Source organism: Eschscholzia californica, unplaced genomic scaffold (assembly GCF_041429995.1).
Source record: "Eschscholzia californica isolate CP2 unplaced genomic scaffold, dmEscCali1.0.p SCAF_6, whole genome shotgun sequence".
NCBI classification, from domain to species: domain Eukaryota; kingdom Viridiplantae; phylum Streptophyta; class Magnoliopsida; order Ranunculales; family Papaveraceae; genus Eschscholzia; species Eschscholzia californica.
Genome location: NW_028238483.1, coordinates 15,525,215 through 15,539,285, shown reverse-complemented (window position 1 = coordinate 15,539,285; position 14,071 = coordinate 15,525,215). Strand labels below are relative to the sequence as shown.

The following is a 14,071-nucleotide window of genomic DNA, read 5'->3' as shown; positions in this document are numbered from 1 at the left end:
TGATTGATTATGAGTTTGAATTGGTATCTCTTGATCCATATATCATCCCAACTTGTGACAATTGGGTTTCTATTTAGATTTCTAGTCCATTCCTTGAACAAAAACTTTATTTGTATCATTCTTTTGATACAAGTATGTAAAACCTTAAATGGATCATTTGTAAAAATATTGGTACCCCAACTATTTTCTCACTCAACAGAAAGCTGAATTGACTACTGCATTAGAATTGGATATCTCGTTACTCGTACTTCTTCGATGAAAATTAAATTGAATCATTTCGAACAAATATTGAAAAAGTAATCCGTTTGCTATCTTAATATATTCACCCTTTAGTTGCTAAGATAAATAAAAGAACAAAAAAACACACTTCTGAAGCAACAAGTCAATAATTTAGCCATAACATTTGATGATCATCACTACGAGCAACCTCAGTTCTTGCCCACCTGATCAACATTTGTCTTTCCGAATTCCGGAACCTGGAAAACACTTCAAACCAGTTATTTCTGACTCTCCATATTCTATATGTTATTTCCCTGCAAAAATGAAGCTTTTGAGGAACATTCTTCGATTGCTTAAGAAATGATCCTAATTTTAGTACGAAAGCGATCTTATAATTTTGGAAAGGATAAAACAAGTGTTCATACATGTGTAAATGATGTGTAAGGACATGTTTTGGACACAGAATAAAGTATATAAATAACACAACTTTAATAACAAAAGAGAGTCATAAATATAAAAATCGGGAATGTGACTGATTTTCATTTTAGTGGAAACTTACAGAGGGAATTGGGTGGAGATGAGATATTTCTGCAGCTTAGAATCCTGTTGAATCAACTAATGAAGAGTAAGATGCATTTTCATCAACCGTGGATCTCTTCTTGCCGTCACTGTCTCTAGTCGATTCTTTATTGGTAGTATTGCTAAGTGATCCCATTTCTAAACCTGCTATTTCGAATAGTTTTAACTTTTGATGCTTTGTTTCTTCTATATCACCTTCCCAGCAAGTTTCACAAACGATTTCGACAGCCTTTTCCATTTTGTCCTCCGTCAGAAGATCCCCATTTTGCAGAAGCACGAGGTAAACCTGGTCGGCGCAAGCCTTCCGTATCTGAAGCAAATCATGATGGAGAAACTGAGGTTAGTATCTCAAGGAGAAATCAGTCACTCGGGAGTCACTTAGGAATACTAAATTTATACATGATGGCTGAGAACTCTGCTGAGTCACACAGGAGATACTCGGCCAGGCTAGGCCCGGGGGCAGGGCGCTAAATATAAGCCACAACTACTTAGGCATCCGAGAAATATTACGCAATGATAAATAGAAAAGATTGCAAAGGTACCTAGTGTCTAATATAAAATTGATATTGTTTTTTTTTCGGAAGAGTATTGAAATCATAATATGTTGTCAGGTAATCGACAAACCTTCGGGTATCGGTGGCTGAGAAAATTAAGAAGCTGTGAGAAGGCCTGGTATTTGATCTGATCTGAAACCGAAGCTATATATCCAAAAATAGAAATGCCTGTGTATAATTTGGAGAAGTCCTTCGAGTTTTTCAACTCAACAAGCAAGGAATTCAAGACACCAGCACAGAAGTCACATGTGTAGTCCTGTTTTCCATTTAAGGCAATATTATTAGAGTCAATCAGATTAATACTTGCAAAAATGATGAATCATAGAACTAATACTTAGAAGTGAAAAATAAAGAGAAGAAAAGGACAGTCAATTTGCTTAGCTTTAGACCCGTCCACAGGTACTTCTAATACACCTGTGGCGTAGGCTCAGCCGCTCAGACACATTCAATAGACCATGTACATGTGTCATAAATCTTTACTGACATTGACATTGGATCTGTCCTTTTTTGACTGGACCAAAAGGAACTTGCCTTGCGTAACTTATTAGGGGCATCCTGAAAGCTTTCAAGTTGAAATATGGTTTCCAAATTACATTCTGAATAAGGGAATTCAGCCAAAGGATATAATTAGGCATTCATTCATGCAAAAAGCTCTCAGCTTGACTGTGGACATAGTAAACACATGGGTAGAAACCAGTGCAGGACTCTTTGATTTCAAATTTTTAACCCAAATGAACATAGGCTCATGTCATGAATAAGCACGCACAAATTTTGATACAAGATTAAAGAAATAAACAAGCCAAAGAGGGGAGCTCCCTTCAACTGTTTGTTCTCTCACTGGTACGTACTAAAACAAGGAGGCATGAATTACTGTAGGCGAATGTCCATATATATATATATATAAGAAATAAATGCTACAATTACATTAAACCAAAGATGTTCAAGTTCAAGGTTATCAATCAACTGTCTCCTAAAACATTAGGGAATATGAAATGCAGAGAAACCATATACAATACAAATTAATCTTTTAAACGTAAAAGATAAAAAGAAATAAAGGAAAAGCAAATCGGAAGACAAGGAGCATTATACAACCAAAGGTTAACCAATTCAATTATTAGGCATGGTGGAAAGTAGGAGTCAATCAGTCAACTGACCTTCATGTTCAAGAAAAACATTTTGCTGAAGAGAATCTCAATGACCTGAAGAAAAGTTAATATCAGAGTTCAGTTCCAAATACAACTGTAGGAGAATAATAATGAAGTTGTGTAGCATCAAAACTGTACTCTTATAATTAGGCTCACTAATGGCTCAAATGAGCAGCAACCATCACCCTGTCACGTGTTTTTGTAATAGCTTAAACCTCCATTTATGTATTCATGAAGATGATCCAAGGGACTACCGAGTCGATAATCGCGGGAAATCGGGTCAGTGGGCAACCTCCTACCGATTTTATGGGCGATTTTGCTGGCCTATTTGTCGATTTCTACAACATATATTAGCTCTGTGGTGCAATAAGTTGATTGATCAGTGTTAACCAATCGTGCGCTCATAATACAACAAGTGGGTATAGAGTTGCTTTCTTCTAAGACTAAGACTTCTGTCATAAGTTTTTCTGGGGACCCATGTAGCCCTCCCGCCCCACACGACCAGTCCAATTGAGGAAATAGAGTGGTAGTGAGGCCATAAGTTTACTATTTTAACTTGCACAGATAGTCTTTTGTAAATGTTAACTTATCTCTTAGGAAATGATGCAAGTATATTCAGACCCATCAAGGGCAAGGGCATTAAAAGTATCTTACCCTCAAAGTGGGGATAATCACCCTGTCACATTTTTTGTACTCTTGCAGAACCCAAAGAAGGTCAGTGCTGAGTATGTACTCTCCGGACTTTCTCATATCTTGCTCTCTGGATGCGGAATGTTGAAGATACTCTAATAAAGCTGCAAGCGACGCCTTTCTCAATGAATCTTGCAAACCCCCAACAGAGATTACTAAACCAGAGACCACATATCTGCTGTAACAACTAAACTGAAGTAATTGTACAAAACGTTGAAATGAGAAAGTAGGCACCTGCAAAAAAGAAGCACTAACGAGGTTTCTGTAAGAAGAAAACAGAAAGATTAAATGAAAAAGCTCACCCAACAATATAAAAGTACACTCACTGCCCATTCTGCTTCTACTTGACTTGGAACAATTTCTTCTAGTTTTTCTCTATAAGGTATGCATGGTATAAAATAGTTGCTATTATATAAAACTCTTTGGAGAATCCTCGCGGCTACTTCTCTTAATTTATCCATCTTCTCGACGGATTGCTTTATTATGCCACCAACTAACCTCGTTGCATGGCTTACACCAAAAAGTATGTGCTTTTGGTCATCTTGTTCCGTGCAACAAGCAACTTCTGTTGTCTTTCTTGGAAAACCAATTGACTGTTTCTTGCAAAGTATATAAGTACATCGTTCAAGGCCATCCATTGCAGCTTCACGTACCCAAGAACCCACATCACCTCTGTTGTCTACAGAATAGTCATCAAGAGCCTTAAACAAAGTTTGCATCACTTCGTTACTAAGTAGAAGATACAGAGATGTCTCCTCAGAACCGAAAAAGGAACTTTTGTTTTCCGCTGTTACTGTTTCACAGACTGATATAAGACCACGGACCGCATTGACACGGGCTTCAGCATCCCGGTCATCAGGGTTATCCTGCAGTTAGAAGCTAGATTAGCAAATCACGATCCGTTATGTCAAAAGATGGAGATAAGTAACAATGTCCTTAAACGAAATATTGGTATATACCTCAATCGCGCAAGAAGAACAAAGTTTTAATAACACATCCCTCCATCTTTTAGCCAAAAAGTCAAACGGCAAAACACCAACTGCCAATGCTGATCCTCGTCTTACAGCAACGTTAGGATCATCTAAGAGCTTTAGATACTTTGAGGTTATATCAGTGGCACCTCCATCATCTTTGTTAATAAAGTATGATGTAACGAAGTGCTGTAATGCTTCAACAGCGGAATTCTGTACATAGTCGGAATATGTATTTAGATGCCAGGGTAAGCTAAAAATGACAAGCAACATAATTCTAAAAAAAGAATATGCACCTGAATCTGGGCATTGGGATGTCGCAAATTTTCATTTAGAGTGTCAAGCAGACTTCTCTTAATCTTTTCTGGCAAAGATATATGAGCAATAGAAATGCACTCAATGAAACGTGAAACAGCAGAACGCATAATCTCTCCACCTTTCCCACGATAAAGACGTGCTTTCTCAATAGCAGGAATTACACCAGCAACAGATTTCTGCTTATCTATACCAAGGAGAAAATAGATATAGATTTCACCCATCATGATGCTTCCACTATGTTTTTAGTTTTATTTGATCACTATTATCACTAATATTATTATCATCAATATGAACTACTGAAGTGTTAACCATAAACAGACTCGGTATCACATTCTAGAATTCCTAAATTTCCTAATCAATTGGATAACTAGGATCATGTGCAGATTAACAACCCTCATTTGGTTGTTGGAAGTGGGAATATTCAAAGGATGTCGAGCTCAGGTGGTTCAAAACATGGACATCTAGATGACGAATAGGATATAGGAACCCCAAAACTTTTACGACGTTGTTCCACTAAGAGGAAAGTCACAGTTACATTCATCAATTTTGTAACGACGGCGTGATATACTAAATCAGTATGATGGGCAGAATAATTTTGGCTACTCGTTCTGGGTAGCCAACTAAGGTAATTGCCGTCAAGCATCAGAAAATCATGCATGAGTCAGCAGATGAAGCCTTGGCCTTGGGTTCAAAACCCTGCGGGTCTGAAGAGGAAAAAGAGAGCTTGTACTCTAGCAAGGACATCTTTACCCACTAGAAGCATACAATTAGGTTTGACAGCACCAAAATAATTTCATAGGATTCCCAAAAAATAACCGAGTCACTGACAAGATCAGCCTGAAGGTAACACACCTCCCATGAGAAGCTTAATATCACATGAATGAAGCAAGGAGATGCCTCTGCTGTGGTTTCAAAACCATGTGGATACAATGTGAAAAGGATGTCCTAATATGGACATCAATAGCTACTACAAGCATATAACCCTAGGTGTAACAGCAGTATAACCATAGCACAAACATTCTCGATGGATCATGGAACTCCCCAGCAATACCCTACAAGTCGAGTTTGAAGGTAAAACACATACCAGTGGGAAGCTTAATATCACATGAATGCAGAGCCAAAACAAGTTCTCCAGCGGCTAAAGTAGCACCATGACGCATGCACAAATCAGACGAGAGAGTGCAGGAGATTAGCTTGTCCAGAACGTTGTCAGCAAAATGTCCAGGCTCATATTTTACAAGAGCTGACAGGGCCTTAGCTGCAAGTTCTCTCAAACCCTTCTCCTGAATATGTCAAAACTATTTGAGTTAAACTTAATATAGAATCAAAATATACATTGTAAATCCAAACAGATAATGGAAGGGCTACACCCATAATTTTTAACTTGCACAGTCATGTTAGAACCATAAAATACCTAGGTTAACGTCATTATCACGTAACAAGGGTTGATCCTAGAGTTAAAAGGTGTAAGTAAACTAAAGGACCTGATAACTACGATAAGAAAATGCATTTATACATTTAAATCTGTATATATTCATAAGTTGTATCCTCGCTTCGGCCTTTTTCACTCATTGTACCTCGAAACCAATGTCAGATACCCCATGGCGATGTTGGCTACCAACAAAATGCAGTGGGGTTGGATATCAACTATCCACATTGGTGTCAGATATCGACGACCCGCAGCAGTGTTGGATATCAACAACCGGCGGGATGTCGGATACTGATACCCTACATGTGTCTATGTTACATAGGTATACAAATTATAGAACTAAGAAAAATAGTTTCAGAGCTGAAAGTATACCCAATGACAAATTTTGTTGTATAACAGTTCTTCACTAAAAGGAAGAAGATACTCATTATACTGAGCAATTGATACAGCCACACAAATATATGAGTTTACACGCGAGGAGAGAGAAAAATAATCTGCCGTATTCACTATGTCAATTCCATGAGGATAACTTCCTTGTCTTCCCACATTTTCCTGAAAAGCAGCCGCAGCTGCTCTTCTGCAGTTAACCTAAGCAACACAGAAGGATTAAGATTTTAAGATCTTTGAGGGAGATTTACCAGAGGGGTAGAGAATCAGTATAAGAGAAAACTTAACCACCTCGCGATCATAACATGCAACAGCCAAAAGGTGCGGGGCAAGCTCTTCCAATATACTTTTCATATCAGAGTGAAAGTATGCACGACCAAATGCCCAACAAACAAATGCAGCAGCATCACGCACGTGAGATCCAACACTATGTGGACCTCTTCGAACATCATAATGTAATGCCTGTAATCAACGCTTCATCATAACTCAGTAGGAAACGCGTGCCACACGCAGCAGATACTAATCCATTTAAAAGAGATCAAAGCAGTAACTTCTAAAAGATTAATGACACAAAATCTTCCAAACGAGAGAGAGAGAGAGAGAGGGGTTGACGTATCTCCTATATCTATATTTCAAAAGATAAAGTAGCAGCAAAAAAATACCCTCAAGAGCAAAAGGGAGGGCAGACTGAGCTTTTCTGTGAAACTTACTGGTAGTCAACATGACAACTTCAGGCGAGTAACAAAAGTTTGGACCGGTTACTTCTTACCTATTTTATCAATGGCGTTAGGTTTCAAGGCTAAGAAAGACTGAAATACCTTTATAATAACAGGAACAACTTTCGGAAGACTAACAGGTAATAGCAATCCTCTCCGAGCCAGTTCAGCCAATGCTAAGCAACCTCCATGCCATGATCCATCTCCCTACATAATCAAAGTACAAAATTAGTGGTTGCCTACTCTATCTAACTGACGAGATGAAGGGCTTGCAGAAATCGGGACGCAGGAGCATTGCAATAAATTTAATTTTCTACAGCAGAAGGACTTCCACAGCCATTTTTATCGGCCAACCCGACTTACAGAGAAAGAAGAAGAAATGATTACACTAACAAACCTCGCCAGGTGAGAAAAGCTCCAGAACAGATGAGAGGATTTCATCAGCAAGGGCAGATGTCAATCGTGTCGTAGTTCGTCCTATACCTTTTGCTGCTGACCATCGAACAACAGTATCCTGCACTAACAATAACATTTTCTTATTACAAAACCAAGTTCAGATTTTTCAGCAGCGAGAGAGGATATTCAGTATGGACAATTGGACATATTCTAATTGGGCAAGAACCAGTTCTGGAGGGCTCGTAAAGCAGCAACCATTTCTGAATGTTATGAAAAAAATGAGCATATAGATTATTTGTTGGACTGATGCTCCATTGTCTACCTCAGAGTTTGAACTTTGAATTATGGGAGGAAAAGGGGACCCTTAAGTAGTGTCAGTGGCTCAGCCCCCATACCGGTCTTGAATTAATTAACACTATTTTAGTTTAAAAAATTTCAAGCTCAAGACAGGAGCTACTAAAATCTAAATCCAACTGAAAATGTAAACACTGCTGCTAGTGCATATAGAACAAAATACTGGTGTCCATCTTTTTTTCCAAATGCTTCTTTGGTCGTCAAGGGACAAAAAATACATTGCACATGAGAACAAATCCAAGAACTACAATGATTCATTGTCGACCTGATCACTTTGAATAGCAGACAGCATAAACTAATGTTCTTTTACATGATACTAAACAATCTACGTGGAGATCCAAAACTAAGTCCTTCTAATTAGACCGTGTTAATAGAATAGAACAAGGAGAACAGCTGAACAAGTCAACATTTCAAAAGTTAAGAAAGACAAGGAGAACAAGATATCACCCTTCATACATACCGTATCTCTCAATCCTGATAATAATAACTCGATGATATCCTCTAAAATTTCTGGAACATCAATGTTGTCATCTTGCGAAGAACTCGCAACTTCTTCTAAACTACACGAATCTGAACCCAGACCATGACTGCTTTGATCATTTTCCGCTAAATTGTTCCTTCCTAATTTAGTATTTCTGCCCTGTATAGATCAGTAAAATTGACAGTCTTAAGTACCAAACATTAAACCGGTAAACCAGATAGCAATAATATTCTGTTTGACACCTCCATTTGCAGATGCTCAGAATTAATTTCCTTATTACTAGAAGCAACTTTAAGTTGTGGTACCAGTTTTCTGAAAAAGGAAAACTATGCTTGGCTTCCAAGATTCCAAATATCCTATATCTGTGTCGGTTGCTGTAAATGCTATAGAGAAAAGGAACAAAACTTACAAGATTTGTTTAAGTTTATACAACATAAGAAGTACCAACATTTATATTTCTTGTTTGTCAAACAGTTAAGTCTATATATTATTGTAGCAAAGTGAAAAAGACTATACTACCTTATATTTTTCTGTAAGACTTAATGCACGCCTTTTGCGCATCGAGGCATATACAGGCGATGCTTCACAATTTCGGAGCAAACGTAAAATCAGGCCAAATGTAACATAAAATCAAGATTTCAAGTATTCAAATGGACTCAATGTATGTAAATTCCTCGTGTAGAGAGCAGAAAAGGTAGTGAATATATGAAACACAAATAAATTTCCTATAAACAAAATGGAGGAAGCACAAGAAAAAGAAGGGAACGTATTATGTATAACATAATTAGTTAAGCAAATGACTGAGTACAAGAATCTCTAGAGGAAACGACATTAATGATTTTCAAGCATTAAACGAGACATGAAAAAATTGGAGAATTTTCTAACCACGTAACGCCACGTTGGAGACCGATGTGGGAGGCAAGTAAGCCCAATACGTTGAGTTAATTTCACCAACAATTTACGAAGTAAAGAACTTCGAGAAGCAGTACTTGACTTCATCAAGGCTGAGGTGTCTTGCCAAACAATAGGAACTACATCAAGTAAGCTTTTCCTAGTACCAGTCTGCAGAGTAAGAAAAAAAAAATTAAAGCTCAAAAGTGCAACAGGTGCAAGTAGCAACATTAAAAAGCAAAGATAAAGAAGGGGAAACGAAATGTCAAAATTTGCCAGCTATTAGAGTACAAAGCCTGAGCAAGCCAAAAAAAATGTTAATGTGATATCTAGTCATGAAGCCATTTTGCTTCTGTCTATTTTGATCAATGAGGTGTAGCTAACTTCGAATCGACCTCTTGAATGTTGATCTAACATAATAACAAATTTATTGTAATGATAAGCAGAACAAACGAAACAGGGATGAACATATATAATGAAGTGACTGCATTTAAATCTTAAAAGGCTTAAACAGGAGGGAGGATCAACTGCCCAACCTTTGAATTTGTTATGTTATGTAATATAATATATGACTGGTTTCATGGTTTATCATGCACGATATGTATCAAATAGCCAATTGTATAATATGTTATGTAAATCATATACCCATATAATAAGGGTACTCAGCCTCCACCACCACCACAAAAGAAAAACTAATTTTTCCTCCTCCCCCATGGATTTTTGCCCTGGCAATCTTGAGGCGCCTACACTGCCTTCAGGTTTTCCAAACTACCCAAGCGGGTATAGGAAGCGCAAACTAAAGAAAAAAAGAATAGCAACCCAGCGAAACCAAATAATGATCTAAATAGGTCAAATAGCTTCATAGCATATATCAAAAGTCTATATGACTCCAAGAGAGTAAAAGCAGATAAACTCTTAAGAATGCGGCACTTTCATTTACTTATTTGTTTAATTTTCAGTTGAACTTACTAATCCAGTTAAAGAGTAAAAATTGCTATGCAACGATGTTTATAATGATATAAATGTGAAAATATATGCTGAAAAGCTGAGGTTGAACCTTAAAAATGGCTGCTAGTGCCTCCACAACACCAAGTAATAGGAAACGATCTCCGACATCATCTTCGATGGAAGATAGTACTTCGTGTGTCCATTCAATGAAGCTGGCCAGGAAGAAAAAGAAGAAGAAGATAACTGCAAATTAAGAAGAATATATCTAGACCATGGTTGAATGTATCGTCATACTGGTCTCTTCAGGTACCTATTCATTACATTACTATCAAACTTTGTACGTAAAAGTAATAAAAACATTAGACTTGCGAGACAAAAATATGATAATCTGCAGCAAATATCAGATTTAAAAGCCACTTGGATTACCATAACTCAAAACAGACATATTAAATCACATTTTGAACAATCTGAAGAATCTAAATATTAAAGAGGCAAAGTTCAAGGAACCACCACGTAGCGGACATATTAATTAAACATGTTTTAAAGCATTCCACTCATTTTTATTCCAAAGATATTAGATATGTTATTATCAATCATTAATCAATTGATTCACTATATTTCATTGAAAATATTGTGAAATGAGTCTGTCAAAATGTATTGGACTCTTCCATCACAATGTTTGAGCATCGTTGTATCATTATAGCACATGTATCAATTTCCATTCAACATTAGAAATGAGTCTGTCAAAATGTATTGGACTCTTCCATCACAATGTTTGAGCATCGTTGTATCATTGTAGCACATGTATCAATTTCCATTCAACATTATATCAAAATGACATTTGTAACTCTAACTCTAATTAAGACTGCAAGACAGACACTAAATATGTGTGTGTGTGTGTGTGTGTGTGTGTGTGTGTGTGTGTGTGTGTGTGTGTGTGTGTGTGATATTAAAGGGAGCGAATGCACATTTAAGGGAAACCTGGTGAAGGCATTTGGCATATCTGGACGTGTTAAAAGTCTTGAGAGGACCAAGCCAGCTATGCCGCGCATGGGACCAGCACTTGAGAGATAATCTTTTGAGAAAGACAATATCCTAAGCACTAAAGGGGGTGGTTCAAGTCCACCCATTTTGTTATCATTTGCAATACTAGTATCTACAGATGAGATATCAAAAGGAACCAAAACAAGAATAGACAGCCACAAGAGTATGACACATTTAGACTCCATCTCTCCAGTGCTTTCTTGTCGGAGTGATGTCCCTGTAGTTGTATGATGGCACTTCTCCAAAAGAGAAACAGCAAGCTCTAAATCAGAGACTTGATGTGGGAAAAACTTTGTAACAGCCTTGTATCCGCAAACGGTAACCAAAGTGTAAATAATAATGCACAAGGGCTTGACTACTTCAAGAATTTCATCAGACGTCACTCCTAGTTCAATTGTTTTAGAACGAACTATGAACATTAGAGGGGAGATAATAATCTCTAGGTATGGCTCAATCAGTTGGCCCTCTTGTTGATACTTATCCAGCTGCATAACAAATAAAATCGCATTTTAGGATATTGCAAATTGTGGACAAGATCATGCAAAATAAATAAAAAATAACAAAGGCAGATGTAATACTAATAGATTGAAAGAACCCGTGATTCAAAACCAATCACAAGGGAAGTATCAAAACAGGGTATATGACAGTGCTGCTAAAGCATTATATCCATCAACTTTTCTTTGTTGAAGTTATTTCTAATTTAAAGGAGAAGCCTAATAACGTGATTATGAAGAGGAACCGTATGATAACATCGTGAAAAGAGGTATTTAGAAATCAAGTCGTCAAGCCGAAATGATCTAGATAAAAGGATAAGATAATGAAGTAATAAAGTAGAGGTCTCTCAAATGACAATCAGGGACTAAAAGAAATAGGAGTAGTTGATGTGCCTTGAGCGAATGCCAGGACCTGTATCTATAGGTTTTATAGACCACATATCAGAGTCAACCATTACACCTAAAAAAATAGGATCTGCATGATTTTGGTAGTGTCTAAGGCAGCCCTATTAACATTTAGGCATGATTGACAGAATGTGTATGTTGTGATAGAGTGCTGCATTTCTGTAACTCAATAGACCCCGAATTCGATCTATGAACTTCTTTAAGATCGTTTGGCTTTGAGATGACATGTCACTTCGAAATGGCAGTACAAAGTCGTTACTCATGGTCTTATAGAATGACGGCCAATTTCATAGCTGCACCTGCCGACATTTGTGAACTGGTACGGTATAGGCTTTGGCCAAGGATATCATTTCATCTAGCTAAGTTCTGATTCTTAGTCAGCTATGAAAGCTGCTCAGATAAAGAAGAAAGGAGCTACAATCTCCTACGTTCAATGTTATGTGAAAAGTCTCAACTTTAGAATTTAGATACTTTAGGACTACCAGCAGATGGATGTAATGACTACTACCTAAGTAGGTTATCGTTTTCGTTTTCTTAGTACTAGTTAGTTGCTCCTGGTAGCTGTTTAGTTACCTGAGGTCAGTCTTTCTGTGTTCATGGGGGTTCCAATTTTGAGGGTTCTATTTATGCTTATATAGATTTTGCAGAAAGTAGTCACAATTACTATAATACGGGAAGAAAATTGATTCAAGTTGTGCGAATTATAGTAATTGCTACAATTATAAATTGTCAATGTAGAAACTACATATCAGAGAGAGAATAATAGGGCTTACGATCGACCGGATTTTATTGACGGCAGAGGGATCAACGACGCGTCCATTGGCGAAGATATCATCGAGAAGAGATTTGACGAGCTTCCATTCTTGGAGGAAGTATCTCTTTAGAACGAGCTCACAAGAGTCGTGTTCGTCATCTTCTGCTTCGTTTGATCCTATCAACATTTCCATGGTTGCCTTGGTCGTCGTAGTTGCTGTTGTTGTTGTTGTTGTTGTTGTTAGGGTTTCTACTTCTTCTTTCGAGGCCATTGAATAGAGATAGATGTCGAATGTGTGTTCGTCTAAGTTGGTTCAACTTCTGAAGCAGAAATGTCTGTAAAATGAGACGTTGATTAAACTAAACAAATAAATGTGATGAAGCAAATTCTAAAGTTGGGACTTTTCAGATAACATTGAACGTAGGAGATTGTAGCTCCTTTCTTCTTTATCTGAGCAGCTTTCATAGCTGACTAAGAATCAGAACTTAGCTAGATGAAATGATATCCTTGGCCAAAGCCTATACCGTACCAGTTCACAAATGTCGGCAGGTGCAGCTATGAAATTGGCCGTCATTCTATAAGACCATGAGTAACGACTTTGTACTGCCATTTCGAAGTGACATGTCATCTCAAAGCCAAACGATCTTAAAGAAGTTCATAGATCGAATTCGGGGTCTATTGAGTTACAGAAATGCAGCACTCTATCACAATATACACATTCTGTCAATCATGCCTAAATGTTAATAGGGCTGCCTTAGACACTACCAAAATCATGCAGATCCTATTTTTTTAGGTGTAATGGTTGACTCTGATATGTGGTCTATAAAACCTATAGATACAGGTCCTGGCATTCGCTCAAGGCACGTCAACTACTCCTATTTCTTTTAGTCCCTGATTGTCATTTGAGAGACCTCTACTTTATTACTTCATTATCTTATCCTTTTATCTAGATCATTTCGGCTTGACGACTTGATTTCTAAATACCTCTTTTCACGATGTTATCATACGGTTCCTCTTCATAATCACATTATTAGGCTTCTCCTTTAAATTAGAAATAACTTCAACAAAGAAAAGTTGATGGATATAATGCTTTAGCAGCACTGTCATATACCCTGTTTTGATACTTCCCTTGTGATTGGTTTTGAATCACGGGTTCTTTCAATCTATTAGTATTACATCTGCCTTTGTTATTTTTTATTTATTTTGCATGATCTTGTCCACAATTTGCAATATCCTAAAATGCGATTTTATTTGTTATGCAGCTGGATAAGTATCAACAAGAGGGCCAGCTGATTG

At 37.3% G+C, this 14,071-nt stretch overlaps 2 protein-coding genes across 9 annotated transcripts in view; one reads left to right on the top strand and one right to left on the bottom strand.

Moving 5' to 3' along the window:
* Positions 1–14,071, top strand: part of LOC147531959 (uncharacterized) — a 28,991-nt gene that overhangs the window by 11,418 nt on the left and 3,502 nt on the right. The window lies entirely within an intron of this gene.
* The window catches only part of LOC147531955 (tubulin-folding cofactor D-like), a 50,647-nt gene continuing 36,759 nt past the window's right edge, over positions 184–14,071 (bottom strand). For 3 of the 7 annotated variants that reach the window (XM_086646188.1, XM_086646190.1, XM_086646191.1), the window contains 18 exons: positions 12,795–13,110; positions 11,060–11,607; positions 10,188–10,290; positions 9,125–9,301; positions 8,219–8,398; positions 7,406–7,522; positions 7,111–7,215; positions 6,584–6,754; positions 6,278–6,493; positions 5,561–5,759; positions 4,455–4,660; positions 4,147–4,371; positions 3,514–4,053; positions 3,152–3,421; positions 2,507–2,551; positions 1,423–1,608; positions 779–1,108; positions 184–476 (listed from right to left, as the gene is read on the bottom strand). In XM_086646188.1, coding sequence (XP_086502314.1) covers positions 815–1,108; positions 1,423–1,608; positions 2,507–2,551; positions 3,152–3,421; positions 3,514–4,053; positions 4,147–4,371; positions 4,455–4,660; positions 5,561–5,759; positions 6,278–6,493; positions 6,584–6,754; positions 7,111–7,215; positions 7,406–7,522; positions 8,219–8,398; positions 9,125–9,301; positions 10,188–10,290; positions 11,060–11,607; positions 12,795–13,046 — 3,834 coding nt within the window. In that variant the 5' untranslated portion in view covers positions 13,047–13,110 and the 3' untranslated portion in view covers positions 184–476; positions 779–814. Of the gene's footprint in view, positions 534–778; positions 1,109–1,422; positions 1,609–2,506; positions 2,552–3,151; positions 3,438–3,513; positions 4,054–4,146; positions 4,372–4,454; positions 4,661–5,560; positions 5,760–6,277; positions 6,494–6,583; positions 6,755–7,110; positions 7,216–7,405; positions 7,523–8,218; positions 8,399–9,124; positions 9,302–10,187; positions 10,291–11,059; positions 11,608–12,794; positions 13,111–14,071 lie in introns of all 7 variants that reach the window. The other 4 variants (XM_086646189.1, XM_086646187.1, XR_015227313.1 and 1 more) reach the window with 3 other exon arrangements.